Source organism: Akebia trifoliata, chromosome 12 (genome assembly GCF_017979445.1).
Source record: "Akebia trifoliata isolate Shusen 1 chromosome 12, ASM1797944v1, whole genome shotgun sequence".
NCBI lineage: Eukaryota > Viridiplantae > Streptophyta > Magnoliopsida > Ranunculales > Lardizabalaceae > Akebia > Akebia trifoliata.
In genome coordinates this window covers 15,006,697-15,027,113 of record NC_141386.1, presented here as the reverse complement: position 1 = coordinate 15,027,113, position 20,417 = coordinate 15,006,697, and the positions used below count along the sequence as shown (strand labels likewise).

Here is a 20,417-nt window from a genome sequence, read left to right as displayed (position 1 = left end):
TTCCAGATCTCGAAATTTGGAACGGCTTAAAACCCTTCCTAATCTGCGTCTTTATATAACAGCACACAATAACCCAAAAAGATTTGAGACATCGGATTTTATAGAACTGATGTCCTACGTCTGAGACTTTAGACATCGGTTATAAACCGATATCTAAAATTTTTATAAATTGATATCTAAAATTAATTTTTTTTTCGCTACTTGCCTATTACCCACGGTTAGAATAGATCCAAATAGAGAACATCGAGGTTCTCTATCACATTAATTTATACACAAAAAGAGTTGCAATGAGTCATAATTTACAAATCCAAACCAATTACGCTGAAATCATCCTCCCATTCGACAACAAGGAAAATGCAGTCCCCAACCACAAGAAGCAACAAAGTAGTAGTTCAGAAAAAAGGGTCCCTCTTACTCTTCCTCTTCGAGACAATAAAAAAGAAAAAAGGTTTCAAGATGGGAAATCTACATCTATTAATAAAAACAGGATCTTGAAGCCATCTTCACTTCATCCATGTATTCAAGTTAACGAACCAGATTCAACTTTGGGTTTGAAGCTTTGGGATCCTTTAGACCCTGAGAAAAATGTGTGGGATTACTCTGATTCTCCTTCATTCACCTATGAAACATGAGAGACACAACTCAACTAATACTCACACATATCCCCAAGATGAAATCTATTACTGATATAGGCATACAACAAATAAAGAACAAAAAGAATCCATCTAAGAAAATTACATATGAGTACAAAAACAACACAAGAATGCTAAGAAACATGAGAGACACAACTCAACTATATAAGATTAGAGACGCAAACAAAGCACTGATTTAAAAACAAAACCAAAAACAATATAGATTACAACATCAAAAACAAAAACAAAACTGCAAAAAATAGAGGGGAAATGTTGTTCATAATCTGAAAGAAACTTGATAGACAACAATATGACCAAGTCATACTCAATAACCTATCCTTCTGAGTGGAGTGTTGTTCTACATATTCCAAGCTGAAATGCACTATCGATTCAACTGTACTTCATCACCCGGAGATATAATTTGAATAATGAGATCATCTTAACCAACAATATGACCAAGAAAACTCGAACCTAATTGTTTTTATCTCACTCAAATACACAGTATCTTAACATTTGGGCCACACCCAAATCGTCAAAATGGCAAGTTAAGGTACATGATAGCAAGTAATTGATCAGCTATTGAAAGCGCCCTCGATCCGCGGGGTGCGCGGATCCGCTTTTGACCCTTGAGGTTTGGGAGTCGCCACCTAGTTATTACGGTCTAGGAACCGATTAATGACTCTAAACGGATAAAAACTAATCTAAAACCAAAAAAACTGAATTCGGGGATCAAGTTACGGGGTTGGAAGGTGTTAGGCACCAACCCCGCCCGGCCAAAGCCGGTCTCTACTAAATTCCCAAGTAAATTACATTGCTAAAACCTAGATAAGAAAATAAATAAAAATAAAAGGTTTACCTTTCCGATGGCAAGGACTTGGTTCCCTCAGATCTGACAAAAAGAACTCCTTGTACCGTGTTCCCTTGCTTCGTTCTGCTTCCGGATTTGACTTCGGATTTCCGAGGTAAGGTATCTCCTTGTTTTTTGAATCTGAACTCTTCAAGTTCGTTGCGGATTTGGAGATGTTTTTAGAAGGCTTTTGGGTGTTTTCTAGACTAAAATTGAAGGAGGGATGTTAGCTAAGGAGTTGGGGCTCCAAAACTAGGGTTTATGGGGGGCTAGGGGAGCTTCTAGACCTACTTCTCTTAGGGTTTATGATTTGATACGAAAATAGGGTGTGAGCACCTCTATTTATAGATGTTTTTAGGGGTTGATTTGGATGGAGTTAGTGTTTAATTAGAGATCTTTTAATTAGAGTTGTGTTTTAGTTAAAATTATTTTAGGTAGAATTGTGTTTTAATTAGAATTGTTTTAGGTAGAATTGTGTTTTAATTCAAATTGTTTTAGGTAGAATTGTTTTTTAGTTAGAACTCTATTAGATAGAGTTATTATTTAATTAGATCTCTATTATGACTTTTGGTCTTATTTGATTGACTTTTAATGTTTTGACTTTAGTCTTAATTGATTGACTTTTAATATCTTGACTTCAGTCTTGCTTAATTGACTTTAATTTTGACTTCAGTCTTACTTGATCGACTTTAATACCTTGACCTTAGTCTTGCTTGATTTACTTTGATTTTTGGAGAACCCTCTTCCATTATTTCTTTAATTCTTTGGACCCCCAAATGGAGGGGTCCTTAAAGAAATATCCCACAAACCCTCAACAATTTTGCCTGAGAGCCCGATTGATCGATTTTTTAGGTTCAAAATTTTAAATTAATTTCACTAATGTTTAAATTTAATTATTTAATATTTTATTTATTAATTTCGAATTTTTTAATTATGAAAATTATGAAATTACCGTTTTGTCCCCGGAGAGGACATTTCACGTTTTAAGTTGGTTTTTAATGTTCTAGGATGTTTTAGAATCGATTTTTCGTAAGGAATTCAATGAAAATATTGGTTTGTGTCAGTTATGAAATTTTTTATGTGAAATGATTGTGAACTTTATGAGGGGCATTTTCGTAATTTTGTCAAATTCTGTTAAAATTGGTGAAATGATCTATTTGGTTTTAATTTGTTATTTTATGTGTTCGAGAGAGTTTTCCTAAGCGTAACGTAGGCTCTAGGGTTGTTTTCATGTCAGGGGTATTTTGGTAATTTGATCAATTTTTAGTGATTTTTATCGTAAAGCTTCTTTTTGGTCTGCAAGATGATGATTTCTATGTTTCTGGGGTTGTGTTTTCCTAGCGTAGCGTGGTTTCTAAGGTTTTGTCAGTTCGAGATACCTCATCCGGATTTCTGAAACACATCTGGTAACAAAATAAAGCAACGGAATACACATCCTTCATTGGGAATCCATGCGATCGGGTTGACAAGTTGATTAATCAGGCGGATGCAAAAATGGGGTGTCTACAGATGCCCCTCTTTGGCAGAGGGTTGAAGCAAACTAGATAGCAAATCTATCTTGGTAGATAGTGCGATATCCGAATGCCAAAGCTAGTGACAGTTCATTTTGCAGCCTGATTTAGCAATTCGTCAAAGTCTTCGGATCCTTGAGGGTAAAGCTCTCCCCGAATTAAAAGGTTGTCAGGTCCTTGAGTGCTAACTCTCACTGATGGCGTCAGATCCTTGAATTTTAAAGAATTCTCCCTGACTAAAAGAACAAGTGTGCAAGTGTGTGCACTGTGTGAAACTGAGTAAAATCTGAGCATAAACTAAGCATAACTGAGCATAAATTGAGCATAAAAAAATTGAATGTCTTACTTTACCTACCATGGGTGAAAGAGTAATAAACAATTTTTTTTGGAAAGTTTTACTCTACCTACTCGGGGTGAAAGAGTAATGAACTATTTTTTCTAGGAGTCCTACTCTACCTACTCGGGGTGAAAGAGTAATGAATTCTTTTTCGGGAGTTCTACTCTACCTACTCGGGGTGAAAGAGTAATTAACTATTTTTTCTGGGAGTTTTACTCTACCTACTCAGGGTGAAAGAGTAATGAACTATTTTTTCTGGGAGTCCTACTCTACATACTCGGGGTGAAAGAGTAATGGACTTATTTTCTGGGAGTTTTACTTTACCTACTCGGGGTGAAAGAGTAATGAACTATTTTCGGGAGTTCTACTCTACCTACTCGGGGTGAAAGAGTAATGAACTATTTTCGGGAGTTCTACTCTACCTACTCGGGGTGAAAGAGTAATGAACTATTTTTTCTGGGAGTCCTACTCTACATACTCGGGGTGAAAGAGTAATGGACTTATTTTCTGGGAGTTTTACTCTACCTACTCGGGGTGAAAGAGTAATGAACTATTTTCGGGAGTTCTACTCTACCTACTCGGGGTGAAAGAGTAATGAACTATTTTCGGGAGTTCTACTCTACCTACTCGGGGTGAAAGAGTAATGAACTATTTTTCTAGGAGTCCTACTCTACATACTCGGGGTGAAAGAGTAATGGACTTATTTTCTGGGAGTTTTACTCTACCTACTCGGGGTGAAAGAGTAATGAACTATTTTCGGGAGTTCTACTCTACCTACTCGGGGTGAAAGAGTAATGAACTATTTTTTCTGGGAGTTCTACTCTACCTACTCGGGGTGAAAGAGTAATGGACTTATTTTCTGGGAGTTTTACTCTACCTACTCGGGGTGAAAGAGTAATGAACTATTTTCGGGAGTTCTACTCTACCTACTCGGGGTGAAAGAGTAATGAACTATTTTCGGGAGTTCTACTCTACCTACTCGGGGTGAAAGAGTAATGAACTATTTTCGGGAGTTCTACTCTACCTACTCAGGGTGAAAGAGTAATGAACTATTTTTTCTGGGAGTTCTACTCTACCTACTCGGGGTGAAAGAGTAATGGACTTATTTTCTGGGAGTTTTACTCTACCTACTCGGGGTGAAAGAGTAATGGACTAATTTCCTGGAGTTCTACTCTATATACTCGGGGTGAAAGAGTAATGAACTATCTAAGTATAATCTGAGAAAACCCTCGGCGATATCTAATTAAGCATAATCCGAGAAAGCCCTCGGTGGCAACTGGCTGAGCATAATCTGAGCAAACCCTCGATGACATATGGCTGAGCATAGTTCGAGCAAACCCTCGGCGATAACTGAGCAAAATCCATGATAACCCTTGGCGGCATCTGAGCAAAATCCAAGATAACCCTTGGCGGAAACTGAGCAAAATCCAAGATAACCCTTGGCGGCAACTGAGCAAAATCCAAGATAACCCTTGGCGGAAACTGAGCAAAATCCAAGATAACCCTTGGCGGCAACTGAGCAAAATCCAAGATAACCCTTGGCGGAGACTGAGCAAAATCCAAGATAACCTTTGGCAGAGACTGAGCAAAATCCAAGATAACCCTTGGCGGCAACTGAGCAAAATCCAAGATAACCCTTGGCGGAGACTGAGCAAAATCCAAGATAACCCTTGGCGGAGACTGAGCAAAATCCAAGATAACCCTTGGCGGCAATTGAGCAAAATCCAAGATAACCCTTGGCGGAGACTGAGCAAAATCCAAGTTAACCCTTGGCGGCAACTGAGCAAAATCCAAGATAACCCTTGGCGGAGACTGAGCAAAATCCAAGATAACCCTTGGCGGCAACTGAGCAAAATCCAAGATAACCCTTGGCGGAGACTGAGCAAAATCCAAGATAACCCTTGGCGGAGACTGAGCAAAATCCAAGATAACCCTTGGCGGCAATTGAGCAAAATCCAAAATAACCCTTGGCGGAGACTGAGCAAAATCCAAGTTAACCCTTGGCGGCAACTGAGCAAAATCCAAGATAACCCTTGGCGGAGACTGAGCAAAATCCAAGATAACCCTTGGCGGCAACTAAGCAAAATCCAAGATAACCCTTGGCGGAAACTGAGCAAAATCCAAGTTAACCCTTGGCAGCAACTGAGCAAAATCCAAGATAACCCTTGGCGGAGACTGAGCAAAATCCAAGTTAACCCTTGACAGCAACTGAGCAAAATCCAAGATAACCCTTGGCGGAGACTGAGCAAAATCCAAGATAACCTTTGGCGGCAACTGAGCAAAATCCAAGATAACCCTTGGCGGAGAGTGAGCAAAATCCAAGATAACCCTTGGCAGAAACTGAGCAAAATCCAAGATAACCCTTGGTGGCAACTGAGCAAAACTGGTAGAGGAATGAATAAATTTTGGAGAAAACTGATTAGAACGAACCGGAGAACGAATAAATCTGGAAGATAAATGATTGATTCCAAGAAGGATTGAATCTGGAAAAGAATCTGGAGAACGAAAGAATGTTATATCTCCTATGTGAGATCCAAAATGCTTTTATTTGAACCTCAAGGATTTATCAAAAAGTTTTATGAATTTAAAACCTGAGTTTTCATTTGTCTTGAACCTCAAAAGTTTTTCAAAAAATCGTTATCAAGAGGGTAACCTTAAATTTGGGGTTCTCATTATCTTTTAGGATTAACATTGCTAAAAAAAAAATGCCTCTAGTTTGACAATGAACATGACCTTGAAAATAATTGAACACATCGTGCAAAAAAATGCCCCTAGTATAAGGGGGAAAACGTTACATTAAAAAAGAAAGAAAGTGCCTCTTGTATGAAGGTTTGAAATATTGATTACCACAAGTGCAATAAAGACTCAACTTTTAATTTTGATTAATTTTATTGAAGGTTTTGAGTCAGACTCAAGAGTATAAAATTATTTCCTTTCGAGACTCATCATAGAATTCACCCTTATCTCCCTTGGTTCACTTGGGGAAGTAAACATTTTCAGATCGATCATAGACAAGATACTTGTGGCTTCTGAGTCTATGCCTGGCTTAAGCTAAGTATTGAACTTGGTTATTCGGACTTCTAATGTTTCAGCTCGGACCGCTCTCAGCTTTTTCTATTTTTCTTTGTTGCTCTAACTTTTGCCTAGATCGCCTTTTCAGGTTTTCAATCTAGCGAGCTTGCTCTAGCTTTTGCCTAGATCGCCTTTTCAGGTTTTCGATCTAGCGAGCTTTTTTTCTTCTTGGCTCTGATTGTTGCCAAAGTTGTCCTTTCAGATTTTCAACCTTGCGAGCTTGCCTTAATTTTTGCCTAAGTCGCCCTTTTCGGGTTTTCAACTTAGCAGGCTTCATCATTTTTTTATCTTTTTCTCCTCTGCACTTCTGGAGTTGCTGTCTGATCATGCTTTGTTATCTTCCTTGACTTCTCGTACGGTACTTAGGAGGACTTTTATGGGTAGGCTTAGGACTGGGTATAAAAAGAAAGGAATTTTGAGGCTCAAAAACCCAAATGCCCCTTGTGTGGCATTTCATTTTCAATTGTTTTCTTTTTCCTTGAATTTTCTTCCACATTTTAGATTTCTTTTTCTTTTGAATTTTTTTCTTAATTTTTTATTGTGTGGGGAACTAGATTTTTTTATTTTGATGTGATCGGGCCTGAAGTGACTTCTCAGGTTGCCTACGTACCCCAAAATTTTGGGATCAGACCAAAACGTAGTTCGAATCTTCCCTCCCCTAGGTTAGGTGATCGGGCTGAGAAAGAAAAAAGGCATCATTCATTTTTTTTTTAAAAGGCTACAAAGGGTTGAGAAAGGATATCTTGAATAGGGTAACTGGGTAATATGAGGATTGATTCGGTCAAAGATGGCCTCCTTAAATGTAGTACCGCTTGATCTGGTCAAGGTTGGTTGGTTCTGGTAGTTCACCTCCATCATGATCTTGAAGTCTGACGACTTTTCCAGACAGTATTTCCTTAATGAATGAATTTCTCCAATTTAGACTTTCTCCTATAGTCGATGAGGAGTGTTCAATTTTCTTTGAAGTCTGATAGTTAAATCTTTGACTTGTAAATGATGAGCTTTGACCTTTTTGTCAAATGCACGGGTGACTCTTCTTAGATAAGCTTGCACGTGGTACAGGGCTCGTTTTTTTCAATCAAGTTTAATTCTTCATACTGCTGACGAACCCAATCTGTTTCTAACAAATGATTTTCCAACAAGACCCTGAGAGACGAAATTTCCATTTCAACTGGCAAGACTGCTTCCATGCTATATACTAAGGAGTAGGGAGTAGTATCAGTAGAGGATCGAATTGAAGTTCGATATGTCCATAGCGTGAATGATAATTTTTCTGACCAATCTCGATGTGATTGACACATTTTCCTGATGATAGTTTTGAGACTCTTACTAATTGCTTCAACCGTTCCATTGATCTGAAGACGGTAGGGGGATGATTTGTGCTTCTGGATCTTCAACTTTGAACACAGAGTAATGATTTACGACCCATTATCAGAGATCAGTTCAAAAGGTATCCCCATATCGATGGATAATGTGTGATTTGCAACTCAAGATGTAGTGAGGATAGCACTGATACATTTCATAATATCTTCTTTGATTCCATTGATATAGACGAGTATCTACTTCATGTTGAACAACACCCAAGCTTGTACCTAACATACCCTCATATGATCACACGAACAAGTCTTTTGAAATTTCTGAGAGAATTCATTATCCCCTTGTGTTCCTCTAGAGATAAGATGGTTTCTATTTGAATCTTTTTAGGAATTTATTTCCGTTCCGAGGTCAATGACCTTTAATTTCTTGAGCCCGACTCTTATCTTCTTGTCTTTGAAGCTAGATTATTAGTTAATTCGTTAATGCGCTCGAGATATTCAAAAATTTCTTTTGTACGATCAATTCAGAAGGGGCGACAGACACCTATATAAACTCGACGAACTAACTTGACTCAATAAGAAAGAGTAGGCTCAATTTAAGGAAGACATGACCTTGCAAGAAAAAAGGACTCGAGCTAACCCAAATGACCCATGAAAACTCAAGACTACCCAAAACGGGCTTGATGAGAACTGAGACATTACTTACAACCGGTAGGATTGAAGTACTATGATTTTCAAAGAACAATTGGATGATGTTGAGAAATTTTGAGGTCATTTCTGACTGTTGACTTGATATTGACGTTTACTCTAACTGACCGGATTTACAACCCTAGCTAGACGATAGACGATTGAGCTTAGATACAATGATAACCCTTAAACCTCTTTGAAGGTGAATTTAACCAATTTCAGTGTCACCCCTTGATAACATTTTAAATGAACACTGATATTTTATTGAATTTTGTGCACCAATCCATTAAAAAGTTCATCCATTTAATGATTATTCAGAAGAAAAATAATTTTACTGCACTCTTAAAAAAAATTGACAAATAATGTTTTCATTGAATAACAACTTCAAACATATTTCAATAATTTTTCATGCAAATATATATCTTTTGTAAATCATTTTTCCTTCATTTTCTTTCCTTTTAGAAAATATTTTCTTCTGGAAAACATTTTTTCTCTGAAAAATAGTTTTTATTTGAAAAACATTTTCTCTTGGAAAATCTTGTTCTTATGGAAAACATTTTTTAGAAAATATTTTTTCTAGAGAATAACACTTTTTCTGGAAAACACTTCTTTTGGAAAACATTTTTTCCTAGAAAATACTTTCTTTTTCTTCTTTGAAAATTCGATTTCCATTTTGATTTAAATGGCCTGGTCCGTCATGATTGTTGGATCGGGATGGACTGGGTCATTATTGTAAAAGAACGGATTTTTTTATGGATCGGTGCACCCATTTTACTTTTCAAAAGCAACATTTTTATCCTTGAGATCAATATGCACTCGGATCTCATCATTCACATCACTTACATACATTCATCAATCAACGGACTCCATTCAATAAACAACTCGGGAACACCCACAATAAGTTCGAGTCGTAACCTATTAGGAAGGTTTCTAGACTCTAAGCTTACTACATGCAATGCATTTTTTATCTGGCCACCCTTGCCCAAGCACACCTATATACCTTTCGATACGTGGTGACTTGGTTTGATATACCGTATAGGTGATAATCTAAAACCTCAATTCACTTCTCTGAAGCCAAAAACAGCCAGTTCGATCTCCAGTTGAGAGGTGGCGCACAATGCTGAGCAAGGGCCCACTTAAATACCTCTCGTCTAGAATAGACGTAGTCTATCCCCCTCGTACAGTAGGGTACAGCGGGGCAAGATCTTGCTTAGGCACCGGTTTTGACCAAGAAGTGCAATTGATATACTTAGATTACCTTTTATACCTACGGGTACGAGTCAAGAGTTGTAGCTTTCATAAATGGTTTGGCATCCCACGAGGGGACCGACCACGTACTAGTACTACGTTGGCAATCGGGACATGAGACTGTGTGGCTTACAATAGGTCAAAGGCTCAGGTCGCTCCAGCCTGGGTGCATCAATATATCTCTCAGAATCACCTGATCAGACGGTATTAATGCCCCCAGTTTGATATACCCTAAGGTACGTGACTGGAGTTGTGGGTTTCATGAATGACGTCGCATCTCCGAAGAGACCGGGCCACGCACTAGTGCCACGTTGGCTAAATGGGACGTGTAAGTGAGTAAAGCAGTAAACGTGCATGTGGTGTGTGCAAAACAGGGTGGGGTGTGCCCGGGGCCTTTTTCAAACAAATGGGCCCATGGGTCCAATCAAGCCAATCAAGAGAGGATATTAAATCATACAAGTGCAAGCAAACATCGATCAGGAACATACTCATATGGTTTAATTCAAGCTTTAAACGTGCACATCTCTAGCATTCATCAATTAGCAAATCAATTAATAAATAAGGGCCTATAATAATTAATTAGATCTAATCATCGCAATAGGCACAATTTTTATAATTTTTAAGGTCCAATCAATGATCACTTTTAGGTGATCCAAAATAAATCGAGATTCCAATAGGTGTTACATTGATGATAGAATGACAATGGTTGAGATGAGCTCACTCTCAAGAACATTAATTGTGCCAACATTAGATAAATTCAGATTTTCTGTGAATTAGGAAAATACAATCTGAACTTGCATCGATGATATCTAAGGCTCTCGATAACGAAATCGAGTGAACTCAAGTTCTAAATTAATCTACTCGATGAGATCTACATTTTATTAATGATGTTCAGACTTAGTTCTCACCAGAATGTTCTGTAAAAACGTTTTAACGTTGCTGTCCCAACTTTCATTCAGAAAAAATTCCAGATTTACAGATTGAACTTGCATCGATGATATCTAAGGCTTCCGATAACGAAATTGAGTGAACTCAAGTTCTAAATTAATCTACTCGATGAGATTTACGTTTTATTAATAGGTTCCCAGATTTAATTCTCACTAGAATGTTCTGTAAAAAAGTTTTAACATTGCTGTCCTAACTTTCATTCAGAAATAATTCCAGATTTACAGATTGAACTTGCATCGATGATATCTAAGGCTTCTGATAACGAAATTGAGTGAACTCAAGTTCTAAATTAATCTACTCGATGAGATCTACGTTTTATTAAGAGGTTCCCAGACTTAATTCTCACTAGAATATTCTGTAAAAAAAATTTTAACGTTGCTGTCCCAACTTTCATTCAGAAATAATTCCAGATTTACAGATTGAACTTGCATCGATGATATCTAAGGCTTCCGATAACGAAATTAAGTGAACTCAGATTCTAAATTAATCTACTCGACGAGATCTATGTTTTATTAAGAGGCTCTCAGACTTAATTCTCACTAGAATATTCTCTAAAAACGTTTTAATATTTCTGTCCAACCTTCATCATTCCATCAATTTGAATCTTTCATTATTTATGGGTCATCAAAAAGTGATCCTTAATTGAAAAAAAAAAAAAAAATGCAATACCCAAAATCATCTACAATCAAAAAATAAAAATAAAAATAAACAGAAAAAATAAATAAAATAAATCCAACTAAATAATAAAAGAACTAGGTCATCTTGGCAATACTCCCATACTTGGGGTTTTTCAAGTTTGATCCTCAATAGTCCCCAGTGGAGTCGCCACTGAAAGCGCCCTCGATCCGCGGGGTGCGCGGATCCGCTTTTGACCCTTGAGGTTTGGGAGTCGCCACCTAGTTATTACGGTCTAGGAACCGATCAATGACTCTAAACGGATAAAAACTAATCTAAAACCAAAAAAACTGAATTCGGGGATCAAGTTACGGGGTTGGAAGGTGTTAGGCACCAACCCCGCCCGGCCAAAGCCGGTCTCTACTAAATTCCCAAGTAAATTACATTGCTAAAACCTAGATAAGAAAATAAATAAAAATAAAAGGTTTACCTTTCCGATGGCAAGGACTTGGTTCCCTCAGATCTGACAAAAAGAACTCCTTGTACCGTGCTCCCTTGCTTCGTTCTACTTCCGGATTTGACTTCGGATCTCCGAGGCAAGGTATCTCCTTGTTTTTTGAATCTGAACTCTTCAAGTTCGTTGCGGATTTGGGGATGTTTTTAGAAGGCTTTTGGGTGTTTTCTAGACTAAAATTGAAGGAGGGATGTTAGCTAAGGAGTTGGGGCTCCAAAACTAGGGTTTATAGGGGGCTAGGGGAGCTTCTAGACCTACTTCTCTTAGGGTTTATGATTTGATACGAAAATAGGGTGTGAGCACCTCTATTTATAGATGTTTTTAGGGGTTGATTTGGATGGAGTTAGTGTTTAATTAGAGATCTTTTAATTAGAGTTGTGTTTTAGTTAAAATTATTTTAGGTAGAATTGTGTTTTAATTAGAATTGTTTTAGGTAGAATTGTGTTTTAATTCAAATTGTTTTAGGTAGAATTGTTTTTTAGTTAGAACTCTATTAGATAGAGTTATTATTTAATTAGATCTCTATTATGACTTTTGGTCTTATTTGATTGACTTTTAATGTTTTGACTTTAGTCTTAATTGATTGACTTTTAATATCTTGACTTCAGTCTTGCTTAATTGACTTTAATTTTGACTTCAGTCTTACTTGATCGACTTTAATACCTTGACCTTAGTCTTGCTTGATTTACTTTGATTTTTGGAGAACCCTCTTCCATTATTTCTTTAATTCTTTGGACCCCCAAATGGAGGGGTCCTTAAAGAAATATCCCACGAACCCTCAACAATTTTGCCTGAGAGCCCGATTGATCGATTTTTTAGGTTCAAAATTTTAAATTAATTTCATTAATGTTTAAATTTAATTATTTAATGTTTTATTTATTAATTTCGAATTTTTTAATTATGAAAATTATGAAATTACCGTTTTGTCCCCGGAGAGGACATTTCACGTTTTAAGTTGGTTTTTAATGTTCTAAGATGTTTTAGAATCGATTTTTCGTAAGGAATTCAATGAAAATATTGGTTTGTGTCAGTTATGAAAATTTTTATGTGAAATGATTGTGAACTTTATGAGGGGCATTTTCGTAATTTTGTCAAATTCTGTTAAAATTGGTGAAATGATCTATTTGGTTTTAATTTGTTATTTTATGTGTTCGAGAGAGTTTTCCTAAGCGTAACGTAGGCTCTAGGGTTGTTTTGATGTCAGGGGTATTTTGGTAATTTGATCAATTTTTAGTGATTTTTATCGTAAAGCTTCTTTTTGGTCTGCAAGATGATGATTTCTATGTTTCTGGGGTTGTGTTTTCCTAGCGTAGCGTGGTTTCTAAGGTTTTGTCAGTTCGAGATACCTCATCCGGATTTCTGAAACACATCTGGTAACAAAATAAAGCAACGGAATACACATCCATCATTGGGAATCCATGCGATCGGGTTGACAAGTTGATTAATCAGGCGGATGCAAAAATGGGGTGTCTACAACTATACATCACTAATAACTTACCCTATAAGACCAACTTAGAATTTCTTATAACCTGATTATATACATAGTCTTAATTCATTTATCATACATATACATCCCACCAATACAATTTTCATAAAGCATAACCATCATCATAAAAAAGAGAAGAAATAAACAGCAAGAAAACAAATAAATCCATATCTAAATATATAATCATAAACAATCTGCATGCAGTGACTGTGCTGACGAGGAGGTGTGCACAGAAACATCGATGCTTTTCCTAATGATATGAGAGAAAAATCTTTGGTTCTATGCACACCTCCACGTGAGCATAAAGTCTAACTCAGTGTCCTGCACAGTCACCCAGAGAACAAACAAATGAAACAGTCCATGAACAACCAAGACAAGGATTTCACACTAAATTAAGGCATTTCATAGCCTACTATATGTGCTTGAGAGTCACCTTCCAACAGAAAATGAACATTATGGTTGTGAAGTAAATTTAAGCAAAGATTTATAGCAATTGGTAGATGCCTTGACTTACTGTGCTGATTGCGATTGACCAAGATTAGACAAAAGTGATTGCTGTAAGGCCAAAACTTGCTGCAGAAAATTATAAAATAAAAGTCAAAATAAAAATAAAAAACAACGGAGAACAAGCATGTACCAACTAGCTATAGTAATCTAAATCACGAAAAATAATCGAGGAATACGATGTCCCTCTTCAACACTGGCAATCTTACATCACAGAAAGCAGGACCGGGAAATGTGTAAGCCTCACTATTTAACATGCTCACTTGGCAAAAGATAAAGGGACGGTACTTGCATTCTTTCAGGGGACGTCTCTTGTGGAAGAAATTCTGGGTTTTGCATCATTTCTCTTAATTAGGAATTGGAATCAAGCTGATTGAGACCGAGAATCAAACAAGCAAGACAAATGTGTTAAAGACAGAAAAATAAGAAACAGTTTTATGCTCAATGATATATATAAAATAACAAATATACCTGGTTCATGTACTGAGGGTTAGAGAGCAAGCTTTGCATCATCTGATTCAATTAAGAGGAATCCTGCAAGCCACCCAACATCCTTTCCATCTCTCCTACCAAGCCACTACTACTGATACCAGGAGCATCCACCACTGGATTTGGCCTTGTGATGTTTGTTTGTGCCCTTGTCTGTGCAGCTGGGATTCACAAGGATGGAGTTGTTCTTGACAAAGATTTTGAGATTCGATTGAAATTTTAAAAAGCTTCAAGTAAAGCAGAATCATCATCATCATCTATGCCTAAACCAAAATATCAGGATAAGCAACAAGAATACTGACTCAATTCAACTCTATCCAAAGCTGTGGTTTCAGATTTCGTCTTCTGTAAAATGAGAAACAAATAAATCACATTTTTTGTTTACTATGAAAAAGATCCATATCCTACGGCTATAATTCATCAATCAGACTGAATTTTGGTGCAAACGTCCAAAGGAGATGGACCAAAGAATATGGAGTAGTAGACCAACACGAGAAATGGGTATTTGAGACCAACACCTTAGGTTTATTTTAATGTAACAAAGAGAGCTGTCAAGCTGGCCAGAGAAGCACTATTTTATAGGAGAGGAATCTTTTTATTTTACCAAAAGAATCTTGATTAGAAAACAGAGATGTGGCATTCAATGACGAACATTCAGCTCGATCCCTGGCTCTTGGTCTCTAATGTCTAAAGGACATGCTCTCGTGAGGCTTTGATATTATAACCTATGGCTCCACAACCCCAAGCAAACTCAATTTTTTTTTTTTTTTTTTTTGGGAAAAGTTAGTGTTTTTCAAGAAACAAGAAATTCACGTTTCAAATACCAATCTCCCTTGAAACAGCAAAGCCTTTATATGTCTAGCCTATGTGAAATCTTTTGAGTCTAGCGCTTTAGCGAGAGCTAACCACTTTTTTCAAAATGTCTTCCTTGACCTTATTTTAGCACAAGGGGCCTCGGCTAGTTGAAATGTTTGCATGGGCCATCCCAGGTAAAGCCTCACTACACCAATTTAAATTTTCAAGAACAAATCATAAAATTACATATAGGTGTTGAACACTAGCCATCAATTAAATCTGGATTTGACCTTATGCATGATGAAAATTCTAAGATTGATCAAACATTTTTGTAATGTATTTTAGAAATCAATAATTTTAGTCAAGGTGATCATTTTTACAACAAGAAATAGTGTCACATAAAAAAGGTATTATTCGATAAAGAAATCATAAAACCAATAACCAACATACATACAACAAAACTAAAAGTAAGGTCCATCAACAATACAGTAACATGAACCACTAGAAGCAACAGAAATGTTAACAGTACTCAAGCAAGTAGAGAAGAGCATCCCCTCGCGTTCTTGGTTTACAACTATGTAGGTTTGTGGTACACATAACAATTAGCATTATGATATCATATTATACAACCTTGCAGTATACTAGTCGCAGCTTTGACTACACAAAGATCAAATGGATCACAAGACACAGAAAATATAACTACTTTATAACCATCAACGAAGCTAGAATTTGGACATGCCACCAATTGTAACAAATAACAACCATGAACATGCTTATCAGAGAGTCTAGATGACCAATTCACAAGCATAGGCAATTCCTGAATGACCAAAACTACAAATAATTACAAAAACTACAACTGATGAATTCATGCACAAGGACCATCAAATTCAGAGCACAAGGATTGGAAACAACTGAACCCAAAATCGAAACTGAACCCAAAACATTAAGTATAGCAGTGCCCATAGACAAACAAATATTTGAGACTGCAATAATGCAAACATTGCTAATAGTGATTCAAAACACCAAAATGTAGTGCCAATACAATGCAAGTAAACAAGAAAGCTTAAGCATAGTAATATAGAGATAAAAAAAAAAAGGGGTCTGAAGTGAAAGAAGACTTGTACCAATGAACTCAAATGGTAGGAATCAAATAGTGTTTAGAAAAGCATCCCTCGTAACACATAGATGGAATAAAAATAACTTATTTTCCTTCCAAAATTTCTGGTGCAAGGATGCCAAAGTGGTGAAGAAATTCAGAAAATGTTTGTCTAGTAGGATATCCAGTAAAGCTGATCCAAATTGCCCTAAGAACACCCTACAGGTATGATATGAATGGCAAAACATTTTAATTATAACAATGTAAACTTGGTAATTTACAGCAAATCAAGTCCAAACATGTAAATGAGAAGCAACCAATGTTAAAGAAAACACTCATCTAAGTTGATGGGCATAATTAAGTCACACTAGCTTGATAGGAACCAGGTGCAATTAATATATTTTTTATCAGTTACTCGGTGTAATTTAAGATTTTATTGGTCAAAACAAATTGTGCCATATCATCAAGTCAAAGTTTAGGAGGTCATATCAGCATGAGGTAACCCGGTTGCTCTAAGAGTCCCGAACACTTGGGTAAGGGTACAAATGGGCGGGGACGTATCAGTCCATCTTTTTAAACCAGGTTAGGCCCATGATCTACCCCCTAAATGGGCTTTGTGGGCCGTGCCTTTTTTAAGTTCCACCCCAACCCTCTACAATTTTTTCAATATTTGAATGGAATTCTGAATTGGGTTAGAATTGGGAGTACCGACAGTTGTAACTCCTAAAACGAACTTCAACATTTGATTGTCTTGGGGTTCAGTAATACACATGATATGGTCTACTCTCCTTGTAACGCCATACCCATACATAGTTCATGAGTCAACATTGAACCTAACATTACTTTATTTTAATGTTCCTGCCAAGCTCTTGTGGTTTCAACACATAACGACTTATGTACATGAGACACACCCAACCCTTTTACACTTAATTTTATTTTTCAATATACACCACCAATTGATGTGCACCGGACACAACATAAATAAACAATTTAATATCAACCTTGTTTTAATACTAAACTGCTTTTCTATGCTGCCTCTTATCAAGAATTACACATCCAAAATTGGTGTGTACTGTCCAACCCAAAATTTTAATTTTGCCTTTTTTACATTGTTACTTTCCTTCCTTAACTAATATATAAAAACCTACCTTTCTATGCTTCACGTTTCCTTAAAAAAAAAAGTTTAAATGGGCTCAAGCGAAGCTTGTGTGGCCCCTTTTCATATTTGTATCACGCTTTACCTTATTAGGGATGATTTCAATGTTCTAACATACAGTGATTTGCATGCAAAGCACACAATTCCCTTCCAGTTTTCCTTTTACTAAAACAGAGAGGAGGGTGGACCAACTATTCTCAAATGCTAGTCTACAAAATTTTACAAAAACAAAGGTGGGGGGCTCTTTGTGGCATTTTCTCAGATACTTGGAATGCCTGGAACAACCCAAAAAACTATACCCAAACCTAGTGTCCTAAACAGGATTGAATTGGAAGAGACGATGGAGAGCCTACCTAAAATTACTACCTTTACTAAAATTCCATCAAGAATTGAATTCCAAGTTTTAATCCACTAGATTAGTAATAATATAAAATAATTGAAAGTCTCGGCAGTAATAATTATAATGCAATAATAAACCTAAATACAATTTTTTTTTTAAATAATTTTAATCTTCATAATACTAAATATTACAAAAATTATTTAAGAATCAAAAGAATTCAACAACTTACTTAGCATATATTGCTAGCTTATATTTGAAGTTATTTCTAAATGCTTCAATCATGTTGCACGCCAGTAAAAACAAAGAAATAGAAGAAGAGAGTAAAGAAAAGAATAAGGGAGGAAGAAAGTAGAAAATACGATTAATATATTATTTAAATAATAGAAAATTAGCAGAAAATTCATGTGAGGTGTACATCTCACACTAAGGCATATGCCTTTTGGATTTTGAGCATCTTTTGGTATTGGTAGACGTAAACCTTAACTATTTTTTACATTTCTTTGCACCTCAGCATGTTTTTAATGAGTCTAACTTTGAGGTATGCCTTGAGGTGTAAGCCTCACACACAATCAAAAACAATGATTTGCATACATACCCTATTCTCTTTAATAAAATAGACAACTCATTATAAGAAAAAACCAATTCTTTACCACTTATCATGGGCATTAAAAAAAATGCTTTAATGGGCTTCAAATTCTAAAGAGAAACCCTTTAATTTCTTATTTTCACTCTCTTGTATGCAACGAGTGCCATTACTAGAGAAAGAAGATACTACACCACTATTTATAGAAACGATAAAGATCATGCAAAGCATAGAACACAAAAACAACATTTCCGTCAAGATAGTATAATCGAATTATGCATCATCAACAATTACCATGATCTTTTGATCATTCTTGTAAGAAACAAATACCTCGCAAAGCTCTTGATAGATGATTTTCAACAACTACACAGGATTCCTCATGCACAATCTCATTAACCAGTGACTTCCCCATGGCTTCACTAGCCGCTAAACATGTCAATTCAGTAGTTTTAGTAATCCATCCATTAATAAGCCCAGCCGAATCAACTGCAATACTCATATCAATACAAGATGATCCCCCGAACTCACACTGGAGACCTCAGTGTATTAGGATCAGTCAACCATCCACCCTAACATGCTATAGAACTCTTTAAAATGAAACTAAAATTCTGTGATTTTTAACATGGAACAAGTGCAGAGAGCAAATAAGTATTTAGTGGTCATATTGGTGGAAAACATAATAATTAAAACAAAATAGAAAACTTATAGCAGAATTCCAAATCTTAGCAAACCAAAACAATAAAAAGAACCACAAAAACCCAATATTCCAGCTAAATTAGAGCAGTACCAAACATCTTAATCAACAGAACCATAAGAAAAATTAAAATAAAACCTAGTATAGTTCAAAACTATGCAACTTAGTAATTCAACCATTTGAGAACAACACTAAAATATCAAATCAATAAAAAAAAAACACCCAAAATCTAGTAAACTTCAATATGATTCCTACTAAACAATCCAATTGAACATAGTAGGGCAAAAACCACAAATCTTAGCAAACCAAACTAGAAAAAAAAAAAAAAAGAATCAAAAGAAACCTAGCACATCTTATGAAGAGAGTAGAAAACTCTGTACCAAAGACAACAAAAAAAACAAATAAACCCATAGACTTTGGAAGTCAGATTCATTTATTTGGACATAGTGATATGGAGGAATAGAATTCATTATTGTTGCTGAGTTTCGATTTGAAATTCAGAAGTGAGATTCCTTGTTCGTTTAGTGATCTGATGAAGATGAAACAACAACAATAACAACAAATTATAAGAAAAAAAAATCGAAATTGATGATTTTGGAAAGTGAAATTACTGAAATTTGGAATTTTTTTTTCTTTTAAGGTTTTTGTTGAATCTGAAGAGAGATTTGTTAACGAAATCTTACCTTTGCAGAAAAATTGAAAAAGAAGCGAAGTGCAGAAGAAAACTAGGTTTCTTTGATTGAATCAATCCATCGTCATTCAATGCAGCATTTTCGACTTCTGATCTCTACGAACCCTAAATTTGGGTAGCTGTGGAGAGAAAGTGTGCACAAACCCTAGATCTAGGAAGTTGTAGAGAGAGAGAGTGAGTGTGTGTGTGATATAAGCACAGATATACAGAGAGAGAGAGAGACCTCCAACTCTTCCAATCTATATTTAGATCTACAAATTCAACGCTAGAAAACCAAATTCCCTCTACTCCGATTTTTCTCAGATTATCATATTTCGAAGTGTTGTAGAAAACAACTGTTGAATCTCAAGGAACAATTGTTCCTCTCAAAATGGTTGGATTTCTTCAATATTTTTTCTTCGATATGGATTCAGGAGAGTTTCTCAGCATCGAACCTCAAGAAGGAGATAGAGCAGACACAGAGAGTCAACAAGAGAGAGAATGAGATCGAGAGATATATCGAAGGAGCGACTGAGAGGTCGATCGAGGGAGCAACTGAGAGAAAGACTTACACGATCTAGAGTTCGATCGTGAGAGCAACTGAGAGAAAGATATGAGATCGAGAGAGAGGCTGAGAGAGAGAGAGAGAGAGAGAGGTCCGTTCCAAAGGAATGAGACGGAGATCAGGGTGTTTAAAATATAAGTAAAACGGTTTTAATAAGTAAAACGGTTTAATACCGTTTTTAAACAAAAACAGCTTAATGCCGTTTTAGACGAATGTTCCTCTTACGCAATTGTTTTGTAGTGAAGAGAAGGAAGATAAGAGATGAAAGAACTTTTCTTCATTTCATGGAGAAACTTACAAATTCTTCTTCTT

At 36.2% G+C, this 20,417-nt stretch overlaps 1 protein-coding gene across 10 annotated transcripts; it reads right to left on the bottom strand.

Annotated features, from left to right (window-relative positions):
• Positions 1-208: 208 nt before the first annotated feature.
• Positions 209-19,870, bottom strand: LOC147388936 (phytochrome E-like). 10 transcript variants are annotated; one of them, XM_086419001.1, is made up of 6 exons: positions 18,507-19,526; positions 14,189-14,367; positions 14,006-14,086; positions 13,728-13,786; positions 535-619; positions 216-422 (listed from the first exon to the last, which is right to left on the bottom strand). In XM_086419001.1, exons 1-2 carry the CDS (start codon positions 18,673-18,675, stop codon positions 14,240-14,242), a joined length of 297 nt encoding a protein of 98 aa, XP_086275127.1. In that variant the 5' UTR covers positions 18,676-19,526; the 3' UTR covers positions 216-422; positions 535-619; positions 13,728-13,786; positions 14,006-14,086; positions 14,189-14,239. The 10 variants fall into 10 exon arrangements, 4 of the variants coding, with proteins under 4 accessions (XP_086275129.1, XP_086275128.1, XP_086275127.1 ...); XR_015170789.1 differs by adding an exon at positions 14,509-14,551 and having other exon boundaries at positions 220-619; positions 18,507-19,521; XR_015170787.1 differs by adding an exon at positions 14,509-14,551 and having other exon boundaries at positions 221-619; positions 14,189-14,433; positions 18,507-19,521.
• Positions 19,871-20,417: the final 547 nt, after the last annotated feature.

Bases quoted from the DNA above. Each gene is read 5' to 3' on its own strand.
- LOC147388936 (XM_086419003.1), bottom strand. From the start codon at position 18,675: ATGAGTATTGCAGTTGATTCGGCTGGGCTTATTAATGGATGGATTACT. The intron at 14,368-18,506 runs GTATTTGTTTCT...TGTGAATCCCAG, and splicing joins TCTATCAAGAGCTTTGCGAG to CTGCACAGACAAGGGCACAA.